The sequence below is a fragment of the Drosophila miranda genome, chromosome 3 (genome assembly GCF_003369915.1).
Source record: "Drosophila miranda strain MSH22 chromosome 3, D.miranda_PacBio2.1, whole genome shotgun sequence".
NCBI lineage: Eukaryota > Metazoa > Arthropoda > Insecta > Diptera > Drosophilidae > Drosophila > Drosophila miranda.
In genome coordinates this window covers 24,217,090-24,230,126 of record NC_046676.1, presented here as the reverse complement: position 1 = coordinate 24,230,126, position 13,037 = coordinate 24,217,090, and the positions used below count along the sequence as shown (strand labels likewise).

At 53.0% G+C, this 13,037-nt stretch overlaps 1 protein-coding gene across 1 annotated transcript; it reads right to left on the bottom strand.

Moving 5' to 3' along the window:
• Positions 1-11,230: 11,230 nt before the first annotated feature.
• LOC108160921 (probable cytochrome P450 12d1 proximal, mitochondrial) lies at positions 11,231-13,037 on the bottom strand. The gene is made up of 3 exons (XM_017295203.2): positions 12,554-13,037; positions 12,374-12,490; positions 11,231-12,309 (listed from the first exon to the last, which is right to left on the bottom strand). The coding sequence occupies exons 1-3, from the start codon at positions 13,003-13,005 to the stop codon at positions 11,289-11,291; spliced, it is 1,590 nt and encodes a 529-aa protein (XP_017150692.1). The 5' UTR covers positions 13,006-13,037; the 3' UTR covers positions 11,231-11,288.

Below are 13,037 nucleotides of genomic sequence, written 5' to 3'. Positions count from 1 at the left end.
CGGGGCTGCTTTCGTTCAACTGCGCTCGCCTCCGAACGCAACGTGCTGCGGCTCGGGTTCGCTCGCCTGAGCGGTTCGATCGAACCGAAGAGAGCGCTTTAGAAGAGCGTTCGCCGTCTGATGCTGTTCTACTGTTAGCTAACAGAGCGAAGAGAACAAAACAGAACCTCATCTCGCTCGACAGCAAGCCGCTCTACGCAGACGAACGTAACAAAACCCGACGAAACTCAGTTAGAGTTCGATTCGGCTGCGTTTGTGTGGTGAGAGAGAGCTGCATGGCTCTCTTCGTTTTGTTGTCGTATTAGAACCGGAATTGCTAACAGGCCGCTGTTAAACTGTTATACGCGTACGATATTGGGTAGGGCTGTTACCCCCAACAGTCGGTTAACATGGGGGGATTCTGTGCCACCAAAACACTTGCTAAAAGGCACACAAGGGGCAAGGGGCAAGGGGCTCAATTACTGACAATCATATGGCATATAATCCTCGTACTCCACATATGACACTTATTAAGGACAACGGCTGGCATTTGGCATAATTGCGAATAAACTAGCAAACATACCCCCCTTTCCCACAATGCGCCCCCCTGGTGGGGCAGCGGAAGTCACACAAATCCGTAAACGGCACAGTTTATGCCGGCCAAAGCACTCCGCAGCGCCCAAGTAAGGAGACGACCAAATTGTCCATTATCGGTGCCACAGCCGGGGAGGAGGGAGAGGAGGGAATTGGCAGGAGGCGGCAGAGGAGGCAGAAACAGGGCCTAAACCCCGCATTGCAATGGTTATTAATATTGATTGGAGCATAAACTGGCGACGGGATTCGAGAGCTGGGGACTCCACTGCCCACAGAGACACACACACACACAGGGACACACACACACAGGGACACACACACACACACATTTGTTGTCGATTAATTGCGATTATGTAAATGTTAATGTAAATCGCGTTACAATTTATTATATTTGCATGAGGGCCTGCATGCAAAGTGCCTCTGCCCCAATACGAATCCGATATCCGATGTGGCACGGCAGTCTGGCCACAAGAAACTACAGTGGGGCATCGACAGGGCGGAAGGAGCACTCGAAATGGAGGGAAACAAACGAGAATCTACAGCTACTTGTACTTGTTCCCCACCCCAGTCCCCCCTCCCGTACACCCCCAACATTTCACTTCATTGAAGCTTCACTGTGCGTGTGTGTGCCCGCTTGTTGGCCAAACTCTGTGCGTATCCGTTAGGTTGCCAAGTTTGGCTTATTGATTTAGTAGACGCTGCAAATTGCTCTTTGATAGCGTCTAATGTGACATTTGTGCATTTGTAATGGGAATTTATGTTTGCCATTGCCCGCCACACACACAGACACACACACTTAGAAAGGGGGGCACGATGGACAGGCCACAGGGCCTTAATTAAAGGTGTGTCCATGCTCTCGAAGTGACCCTGCCACCGATCAAAGGTATCGTTTGCAACATCCAGAGGTGCTCAGATCTCAATCACCGACTCGAATTGTGGCAGCGATACAGTCGCCGTCTGTGGGGCACTAAGGAAACCGTAAAGTGCATAAAATCATAAAGCAAATTGCTAAAAAAAAGAGAGAAAAGGAGACACCAGCAACCAGCAACCAGCAACCAGAAACGAGAAACCAGAAACAGTGTGCGCTCGCAGTCGGAATCGTCAAGCAGGAGGCAAGAGGCAAGAGGCAAGAGGCAGGAGGCAGCTTAAGCCAATGGCCAAAACGCGGCAGCACACCCCTCCCCATGGGGCCGGGGGCGGGGGGGGGGGGGGGGGGGGCCACTGGCAAAGCGAAAATATTTTGATGTATTCATGGAAGCATTTTATGCATGTTAAGTAACAGACAAATCGACGGAAACTTATGCTCTGTAGATTCTCAGGGGCGGGGTGGGGGAGAGGGGCAGGGCGGCAGGCAGAGTGGCAGAGGGGGATCACCCGCCATTCGACTTATTAATAATTTACGTGGTAATATTTCTGCTGCCCTCCCCTTCCCTCCCCACCCCTTTCGGTATCGAAAAAACAAAGACAGAGCGAAACGGAATAGATGAAAATACAAGACGTGTTCAAGGTGGAAAAGTGGCCAACAAAGGGGGAGAATGAGCGAGCGAGAGAGAGAGCGAGATGGATGGAGTGCGCGTGAGAGACAGAGCGAGACAGAAAGACCCGCCCGACGCATATGAATTGGAAACTAATCGTGGAATATGGCCATGATTATTATGCACATCACACTAATCATTATCTTTGTGTGGCAGAGGCACAGTCGGTGTCAGAGACGGAGACAGAGGGTGGAAAGTACGGGTATAAAGGGGCCCTCCCCCCCCCCCCCATACACATGCGTGCCTCATAAAAATCTCTTGATATTCATTGCATGTCGTTGCCCCATGCCCCAAGCCACGGGGAAGAGGGGTGGGGGGAAACTTTTCCGGGCTTAGCTTTGGGCTTTGTCTGATTTCTTTCCCCCCCTTCCCACCCTTTTCTGCCCCTCTCCCGGTAATGGCTCAAATGGCATTCATTAACTGCTTTTCACGGCCCTCCCACCCCCTACTGCCCCCCCCCCCGCAGGAACAATGAAAAATGTAATTTAATTTTTGACAAATACAAACACACTTGCCGCACTTGATACGCCACTTAGCTGCAGTTCATTGCTTCGAGTAAACACGGTGCACCCCCCTTGGAAAAACTTTCTGCCACCAAACTTTTGCGCTCTTTCTTCTCCTCCCTGCCGCCTCGCGCTCTATTTGCAGGCGTCTTTGACAGCTCCAAAATGTTTTGCATGCAAATAGGCGCCACAACAGGCGAAGCACAGAGCCCTCGGAGAGCCGACGATGGAAATACCCTGCAAGATCGATCCCTGCCTTGGCAGCTAGGGTTTAGTAGCGGCTTGGCTGGTCCTCTGTTAGGGTATCCCATGAGCGAGACAGCGATAGCCGAGCAGAGAGCAAATAGAGATTCTCAGAGCGTGGAAAGACAAGCAAAAGCGAGAAGCTTTGACGATGATAAGAAAGAAGGGAGGAGAAGGAGAAGCTAAAAATAGACTCCACGCACTCGACCGGCACCCGAAGCGACGCGACGCGACGCGACACGCATACCAAAGACGATAACGAGGGCCGATAACGATGCGCAATCACGGCACTGACCAGCGCAAGATTCGGCCCCAGAAACGACATCGGGATTGATCCGACCGAAGACTGTCCGCCTCCCTCTCCCACTCCCACTCCCACTCCCTCTGCCTCTACTACTCGTGAGGGCTTGGGCAAAGGGAGCATTTCTCAGGCCCTTAGCCCGTCGAAGGAGGACCTTCTGAGGTCAAGGGTATGGCCTTTCAGATCCCCAGATTTTCTTTAACCCCAGCCCCTCGAATCCTTGACTGCCCAACAGATTACTGTGGAAACACTAGGCTTTTCTGGTTAGTGAATTGATATCCGTAGATATCGATTGGATCGCTTGGGCCTTCAAGTAGTCGGGAATCGAATATTCTCCATGCTCCTTGCTGTTTTTGTGGCTGGGAAAAACTCTTTATTTGTTTTTAAAGCTTAGCAGATTCCAGCCTGGAATTTTCTTTATAAAAAACCATCGGAAAAGGTGAATAATTTCACACGCTAAGTGGAGCCCAACCTCTGCATTCCTACCAGCCGATAGTGGGGCCGATTGAATTGCTTTTTTTTTGTGCCATGGAAGAGCACATTTCATTATACGGGCAACGGCTTATCGATTAATATGGAGCGTTAATTTGTGCAATAACAGATTCCCCCTCCCCCACCCCCTCCCCCTCTCTCGAGGGGCTAAAATGGATTAACTTTGTCATTAATATGCCGTTGAGCAATTAACAAAATGTGGGCTTAGAAGCCCGTGTAAGCCGCACTTTCCGCCAGGCCATTCCGCGTATATGTAGATTAATGCGGGTTTTTCATAATTAATTCGAATGCAAATTAATTAAATGCAAATATTTGCATCTTTCTGGCACTTTTGTGGCAGTTTTTGCTCCGATTTGCAGTTGTCCTTTGTAGACTCGAAAGCTATTAACAATCTGTCATCTCGGGCGTTTAATCAGTTTTCAAATAAATTCCCTGCGTTATGGCCACGCCCACGGGGCTAGCCGAAAAAATTTGATTGGATTTAATATGCAATTTGGCCCAGAGATACATATTCCATTGAAATGTTGATTAAAGTATCGAATACAAATATCGGAAAATCTGTCAGCTGCAGCCCCTCCATCGGGCACTGCCACTGCCACTGCCACTCTGCCGCTTTTTCCTTTGCCTTTCCTGCCACACAAAAATTTGCATATTTGTCTCCGGCTGCGGTTACGTTTCCCGCTTCCCGTCTCCCCTGTCCTCCTGTCCTCCTGTCTTCCGCCTTTGGCTGTCATTTTAATAAAAATATTTGTTTAATTCCGTTGCGTGTGTAGCGGGTGGGGCAGTGGGGGCAGTGGGGGCAGAGGGGGCAGAGGGGGGGTGGGGTCATGGCTTGCTTATAAAATTAATTTTAAATTAAACAATTTTAATTACGGTTCAATAATCGGCGCACAGCCCCGTCAATGTTTTTGCAGACCTCCAACAATGGAAATATTTACCCATCCCCCTCCTTGAAGGGGGTTCCTCCTCCCGCCCCCTGCGCCCCCGGGTAGCCGCCTGCAACAAATTGTTGCCGCTGCAAGAGTGCCTCTCTCTGCTGATTCGAAACAGCAGCATTTTCGGCCCTCGACGAAACTTTTGTACACTGGAAAAATGGACAGATTTTCCCCGGGGGAAAACTCCTCGAGGGGCAGCATTAAGCCAGGGGATGGGATGGGACACAAGCTTGGAACAATTTGCCGAATAAAAAATGATTTCAATGCTAATTGAATTTAAAATTGCGGAATGGCTGCTGTCTTCGCCTGCTGTTCGTCATTTCGGTCGAATCGAATAATAAAACTTAAGCACAAAATTAATTCGCTAATTGAAAAAACGATGCTGGGCATAAATTAGGAGACCAGCGAAAAAAGTGCTCTGGAAGAGCCAGAATTCAGGCAGAGGAATGCCTAGGAATGCTTATTGATAGAGCAGACCCTGTCGAATATCAGGGGTTGATCCTATGATCCCTTTCCTCCATATCTCGGAGGTATCACGCCGTCGTTGCCCTTCAGGAGATAGATTTGCGATGCTTTCAACCTTAAAGCCCCCCACCTGTTCGACCGCATGCCACGCCCCCTTGTTTAATCCAATTTTTTATTTACAACAGGGCCAACGAATGAGGCTTAATCACTTGCAACAAGTTGAATGTAAAATTATCGCCCAGCGTTCCATGATTTTATTCAATTAACCTTTGTCCGACGCCTCTCTCTATATGGGGGGGGGGGCATGCCTCGTCCGGAGGACGCCCCCAAATGGCCGCAGACAGTTTGATGCACTTGATTCACGCATAATTTAAAAGCCTTTTGCGGGCTGCTTAATGGCCGTTCGTTTATTGCATTTGCAACGCCCAAAACCAGGAGACACGGGGCATAGGCGCATCAGACACGCCCACTAGAAAAGGCGTTTAAATGTTTTATTCAGCGACAGATTAAAGTCCCGTGCGAGGGCTGATTGAGTTGAAGATGAGTGGCAGGAACTGCCGTACTCCTCTGAAAGGAAACCCCCCAGCCTTTGCTCGATGTCCCACAGATGGAGGGCCTATCCTGCCACATATGCCTGCCCCTCGATTCTCAGCTGCAACTAGCTCTAATCATTCGATTTACACCTCCATTAGAAGGATGTCTCTGGCCCCTTTCTGATTAATTGGCCCTGCCGAGAGGCTGCTAATGTCTGCTAATATCGAGCATAAATTAAAACAATTAGTTGTCTGTAAGCCCTCGTCGGTGTGGCTCCTGCAGGACGAAAACACAGCCAACACCTGGACAAGCGCTTAAAGCCACCCCCCCGCCCCCCTGGAATGGAGTGTGGCTGTCTGTGCCACACTAACTCTCCGCCATTCAACTTTAGTCGCTCGAATTTGATTTGATTTTGCCATTTACCTAGACAGAGGACGCACACACAGACACACACACACAGACACACTGTGGCCTCATCCTCTTCTGCTGCTGTTATCACTGCTGCCACTGCTGCCTTTTGTAGCTGCCACTGCCTGTGGCACTGTGCACTTCCTGTCTGCATCGTTGTTGCCATTGCTGCCCCGAAAAGTTGCCAGGCCACGTTCTGGTTTCGGTTTTGGCTTCGGCTTTGGTTTCGGTTTCGGTTTGCTGGCTTCGATGGGCGCCTGTTGACGTAGGTAGACCCACGCATGTGTGTGTGTGTGTGTGTGTGTGTGTGTGTGTGTGCATATCCTTGCCTTATCCTGCCAGAGCTTTTGGCTCTGGAGTTTATGGGCCCGGGCTCAAGCGCCTTCTTCAGTTTCTCATATTATTTTATTTGTCAGCGGTATTTGCTGGTAATGATGCTCAAGAATTTTTAATAAAACACACGTGGGGGGCGGCAGAGAGAGAGAGAGAGGGGCAGAGAGAGAGAGAGAGAGATCTCCTGCTGATGAGGGCAATCGAGGAGGAGCCAGGCGGCAGGGCGGCAGGGCGGCTGCAGTGCCGTGCAATGCAATGCAATGCAATAATCAGGTATTAATTATGCAAGAAAATTGAGAGCAGGAGAGCAGGAGAGCAGGAGGGCAGGAGGGCAGGCCAAGGCAGTGTCAAAGTTCAAAGAACTCCGCCTCCATGGGACGTGGGACTGCCAGATTGTGCGGGCAAATAAATTGTTTAACCAACTTTACAGACAACATCCGCGCAGTGGGCACAACAATGGCAGTAACCAGTCGATGCCACCAGTTGTGGCAAGTTCCTTCTGTTTGCCAGGAGGCACAGTACCAGGCTGGCAGGCTGGCAGGCAGTCAGCCGTGTGACAGGCAGTCGGTCATTATTTCGCACTTTTGTTGCCGGTGCGGAAATTTCACACAGCAGCAGCGGCGACACGTGCACCAGCCGAGCGGCTTGCACGTTGCACAAAGAGGAAGTGGAGTCTGGGCGACACACACACACACAGCAAATAATGCCACAACAAAAAAGAGACAAAGAGAGAGAGGGAAGAGGTTGGGGGAGGGGGGGTAGGGATAAAAAGGTAAATATCTCTAAAAGTCGAGACGAGACAAAATGGAATTTTAATGATATGAGAGAAGGAGCATCGAAAAGGCAGGTAACACAGCCTTGCCCCCTGCCACCTGCCCCTGTCTGTGGCGCCACCCCGTGCTCGTAGTACAACCGGCACTTGAACTTCGCCGCTTACTACGATTTGTGGAGCTTTTGGCGCGCTCTTTTTTTTCTGGCGGCGCAGAGAGCACCAGCGAGAGAGAGCGAGAGAGAGCGAGCTTTCAGGCAAAAGCCGGCAAAAATAGACAAAAAAGAAAGGAATAAAGGAAGAAAGGAGGATGGGGAGGAGGAGGAGGCATCTGTAAATGTGTGAATGTGAGGGAGCTGGAACTTACACGAAAAATCCCTGGCCGGAAACAGGATCGTCGAGCAGGATAAACAGAGTTTCTCTGGCACTTTTCTCTAGTTTTGGGCCTGCCACATGGCGGCGTTGAAACCGTTTTACATATCACAAACACAAGGGCCGGCTATCCACACACACACACACGCACACACACACACACACGCACACACACACACGGCAAAACAGTCGCCATGTGCTGCGCCCGATGCTGTGCTATAGTTGTGTCCGCTCGCTCTTCGCTGCTTGCGCCTCTCCTCTCCCTCCTGCTCTTTGGTTGGTGGCCGCTGCCCGACGACGACACAGAGTGCAACACACAGCGCAATGACCCGACCGACGTACTCGAACGTTGACTCGTTTCTGTTTGGCCAATGACAGCGACAACTCTGCTCGCTGCATGCCTCCTGCTGCAGGCTCCTGGCGATGGCGATGGCGATGGCGATGAAGATGGCAGGGCCTGGCGATGACGACGATGACGACGATGTGCCAGAAGCCAGCGCCGGAGTTCGGGGACCAGAACGACGCCAAAGCTGCTTGTTCGATGCGATGCTGTAAGCCGATGACGTTCTTCGTTGCTCGTTGCACATCGTTAGCTAAGCTCCTGCTCTCGCTCTCGCTCTCGCTCTCACCCTCGCCAGCCCTCTCTGTTCCTCTCTTTCGCACGTGGTAGGGTCTGCGGAAACTTCTACTCACCGCAAAATGTACGAAATGAGCAGCCAAATTGCGAGTTCCTTCCTTAATTGCGCACACAACATGCCCGCACGCCTTCGTTCCCTCTGCTCTCTCTCGCGTTCGAGTCCACTCTTTGCGCTCTCTTTTCCGCTTATACACCTCTTATACGCCGTTTTATAGCACGCATGCCAGTGACGTCACTCGCAAGCCCAAAGCATAAACTCTCTCTCTCTGTGTGCGCGCTCTCCCTCTCTCTCCCTCTCTCTCACAGCTTCCTCTGGCACTTCTTGCTTTTGTTGCAAAAGCCGGTAACAGTGTAAACAAAACATAAAATATATGAATGGGTGAGTGGGTCTCCTACTGCAGCCAGGACTTGTCTGTGTGTGTCTGTGTGTCTGTGTGTGTGTGTGTTGGGGTGTAAATTTGGCAATGCGTGTGCGCTACACTTGATGAATGAAATCGGGCCTACAGCGGGAGGCCCGGCAGCCCCAATTCTGCGGTCAAGTCCCCCGCTGAAGAGGGGGGGGGCACACATACCAATGTCGATACAAGGGGAACGGGCTTGTCCAAGCAATTACCAAAACAAGCAACACGAAACGATGGCCATTCGGCCAAAAAGAACTTTTGATTGTTTCCCTGGCAACGTCATCGGAATAAATGAGGAATTTCGAGCACCACAGAGGACTTTGAGGGCGTAAAAGATACATATAAGGTATCTCCATAATAACTATAGATACATCGGATCTATTTTGCATAGTGGGAGCTTGTTTCTGGTGGCTTTCAGTAGGAATATTCTGCCGTGCCCTTTTCCTGGCCAAATCACAGGGCTAGTAGTGGCTGCAACCATTGACAGGACGTGTCAGAAATACACGCAAAGAAAAAATCCAAGTTCCCGGCGGCAGTCGAAATTTAATTTGAATTCTTTTGGTCTGCAAAAAAACACCCGAAACGAGGCACAATCGAGCAAAAAATGAACTTAAGTTTCGGCCAAGAATCCTGGCTAAAGAATTTCTGTTTGAGAATTTGTCATGTCTTGGCCTTAGTCTATAAAATATATGGCCAAAAGCCAGTAGCCAGTAGCCAAGAGCCAGTAGCCAGGGGAGTCCCGTCGCTTTGGGTGTGTGCAAATATGCGAAAGCTAAATGTCAGCGTCAACCCTTTCTGTCCATCTCCCTGTCCCCCTGTCCCCCTGTCCCCTGTCCCCCGTCGCCTGTCGCCCCCCCTGTTTCTGGTTGTTCCCCGCTTTTTCGGTGGAAAGGAAAGTTTTTATCTTAAGCTCCGCTGACAGGCAGCAAAGCAGAAAAGCGTCAGGCGGCAGGCGGCAGTACAGTGGGGGGGGGGGGGAGAAAGTGGCAAACGTCAAGTTATAGAAATTGCTCGAGCTGGCTTCGGGGGCGGCCAAGACTGAGAAAGATCCCGGTGGAGGCGAAAAATTAAAGGACATGCTGAACGCATTCCTTGGGACACAGGATGACAGTGAGTGATTTGACCATACCCTCATTTGCGTGCAGCAGAGGCAGCGGGCAGCGGGTAGCGGGCAGGGTTCAAGACGAAGGACCAAGACCAGCAACCAATGGATTAATGTGCAAGGATGCGACTCGCCTTGCCTCGGCTCGGTTGTACGCACTGGGCCAGCCATTGTCACCTCGCCCCTTCTGCTTTGTGGCAATCTGATGACGAGAGCTGACTGTTGCTGCGGGTGGCAGGGGCAGGCATGGTGGGGCGGTGATTGCCAGTTGCACTCGAGTTACAGGGCAGCGGCATGGGGCAGGCAGAGGGGATGATAACTTTTCCAAGCTATTTCTGCGCCCAAATGACAGCGAAATGTAATAATGAAAAACTTTTTCTTTGTCAACTTGATGAGTATGAAATTTTTCACAAAAAACATGGAAAAACAAAGGGAAAAGGGGCAAGAAGAGACGTTGGAAGGGGGGAAGGGGGTGAAGGGCGACCAGCTAGAAATATGAAACGTCGGGTCGGGGCGAGGAGGAGCCGAGGCAGAGGCAGAGGCAGAGGCTCTTCAGATTAGTTATGCCAAAGCAGAGGCATTTCCAGGCGAAGGCGCACGCAAATGACGGCATGCCGCATTACGCATACGCCACGTTGTGCGTGGCCACTCCGCAGATTCAATTTTAATGGGGAGCAGCAGGAGAGAGCGCGGGGTGGCTGCAGCCTGCAGCTGGAGATGGCTCTCTGGCAGCATGATAGACATCTGGAGCTGGACGCATCCGTTGCCCTCTCCGGATGCCCCACCAGCCCTCTTGCAACACCAATCACATGCTCTGCATTTTTACTTTGTGCCCCCCACCGCAGCAGCGGCATTGCGGAATTCATAAGCTTTGTGCGTTCGCCCAGGAGTCGGGGGGGCGTTGGGGCGGCTCCAACCAGAAAACAGCACACAAAAAGCAGGGAATTTCAGCCACGGCAAAGGCTCCTGCCAAAGCCTGCCATTAGCCCGCTCGCAAAAAGCGCAAAAATCGCTTAAATTATTGTTGCTTTCCCCGGCTTTGAGTGCCAGTTGGCATAACTCCGCCGGCCGCAGGCGGTATGTCTGCCCACCGCTCTGCTGCTTGGTGCCACTGCCACTGCCACTGCCGCTGCCACTGCCGCTGCTGCTGCTAGAAATATTTGCGCACAAGCATCCCCTCCACCTGGAACAACCCGCCGCAGACGCTCACTCGTTACCGACACCCACCCGAAGCAGGACAAAGAGTGTCCTTGGCCTGGGCCTGGGCCAAGGAGCTGCCTCCTTGTTTTTCCACTGAGGCGCCAGAGATTATGTATGGGATCCTCCCATATAATCGCTCGGTAATCGATAGACCGCAAACCCAATCCCCACCTAACATATTCCTACAATTAATAATCCATTTACCGCCGGCCCCGAAAGAGGGGGGCAGAGCGAGCGATTTTCAATTTTACGCCAATTTTACAAAATTAGACGCTAATTAAATTTGCATTTTCCAATTGGCCAAATTGGCCCCGACGCAGAGCAGAGTTCGTGGCCAGAACACCTGACCAGAGCACCGCACAGGCCGCCCCTCTCGCCGCCCACCGCCAACCGCCAAACATTTAAATGTTGTTCGACTCGAACATCATCGATTTGGGAGCTTAGTTTATTGGGAGTACTCTAATGTCTACTCTAGTCTAATCCTCTCACTCCTGGATGTCTGTGAACCTGAAGCGAAAGTCTATGGCCGGCTCCATCACGAAGAGCGTCTTGTAGGGCCTCGAGGCATCGTGGAGGAACTCCACGTGGAAGTTGCGTATGAGCTTGGCCACGCTGGTCTCCACCTCGAGGTCCACCACCCGCTTGCCGAGGCACATGCGCGGCCCAAAGCCGAAGGGCAGGAAGGTGAAGGGGCTGACCTGCATCTTCTGGCCGGACTGGGGATCGCGCAGCCAGCGCTCGGGCAGGAACTCGTCGGGGCGCGGGTAGTGGGCGGGGTCCTTCATGAGGGCGTTGGCGGCGAGCAGGACGGGGGTGCCCGGGGGCACCGCGTAGCCCGAGAGGGTGACGCCGGTGGGGCAGGTGCGGAGGGTGCCCAGGCCGTTGGGGTAGAAGCGGAGCGTCTCCTTGATCACGGCCCGCAGGTAGGGCATGTCCCTCATGGTGTCCTCGTTGAGCAGCGACTCCTTCGAGGGCATCACCTGGCGCACCTCCGCGCGCAGCTTGTGCTGCTTCTCCGGGTGCTTGGCCAGGGTGAGCAGCACGGCGGAGAGCAGCGTGGCGGTGGCATCCACGCCCGCGAAGAGGATTTCCAGGCCCATGATGAGGGCCAGCTTGGGATCGATGTCCATGAGGCGCTGCAGCATGCTGTGGCTGTTCACCTGCCCGCCGGCCCGGCGCCGCTGCTCCAGGAGCTGCTGCGACTCCGCGAGCACGCGCTGGGCCACGTCCAGGCTCTCGTTGAGGGTGCGCATCATCCTGCGGTAGGTGGGCGTGGAGACGATCTTCCACAGCGATGGCTGGACGTCCAGCTGGAAGGTGTAGCGGAATATGTCCCTCGAGGTGCGGAAGAGGGCCAGGGCGTCGGGGTTGTCCCTGTGCTTCCGGATGATCCCCATCTGCCGATCGAACGACACCAGGGCCAGCGACTCGAAGATCAGGCGCTGCATCTCGTCGTTGAAGTTGCCGGGCACCTCCAGGGTGCTCGGATCGCGTATCTCCTTGATGCTAGCGGGAGGATCTCACATTACTCTAGGCGAAGAGACAAGCCGCTCGGGGGAGCTACCCTTACCGCTCGATGAACTCGTTGTTGATGTTGGAGAGCGGCTCGAAGTACATCCGCAGGCCCCTGGGCTGCATGAAGATCGGATTGACGGCGGAGCGCATCTTGCCCCAGTCCTCCCCCTGCCTGCAGAATAAACCCTCCGATTAGATTGCCAGAGCGGGCACACGTGGGGTGGGGCCTACTTACCCCGCCGTCAGCCCCAGGGTTCTCCCATAGACGTCTGGCCGAATGTGCTGCCGGAAGTGCACAATCGAGTCGAAGGCCTCGCGATGCGGCCACGCCCCCTCATTGCGGAACACAGTGGCAATATCGCCGGTGTTGAACGTCACCACCCAGTCCTTGCGTCCGAACATCCCTGGCAGGATGAAGATGTCCCCGTACCGGCGCCGCATGCCCATCGAGAACTCCACAATGGAGGCGTCGCTGAACTCCCCGCCGGGCATGAAGCTCCGCATGAACTGCAGCCTGCCGGGCCGCGGCACCTCGCTGAAGGGCCGTGCCTCCACATCCTCGACACTCGCTTGGGCCTGTGGCCGTGCCTGGGCCTGTGCCTGTGCCTGGGCCGAGGCCCCTCTCAACGATCGAATGGGGCCTGTGGCGACGGCCAGGCGTCGCGTCAGACTCTGCCAAGCATTCATTCTCGCAGCGACACTCGACAAACTGAATCTCC

Bases quoted from the DNA above. Each gene is read 5' to 3' on its own strand.
- LOC108160921 (XM_017295203.2), bottom strand. From the start codon at position 13,005: ATGAATGCTTGGCAGAGTCTGACGCGACGCCTGGCCGTCGCCACAGGC. The intron at 12,491-12,553 runs GTAAGTAGGCCC...TTTATTCTGCAG, and splicing joins ACCCTGGGGCTGACGGCGGG to GCAGGGGGAGGACTGGGGCA. The intron at 12,310-12,373 runs GTAAGGGTAGCT...TCCTCCCGCTAG, and splicing joins AACAACGAGTTCATCGAGCG to CATCAAGGAGATACGCGATC.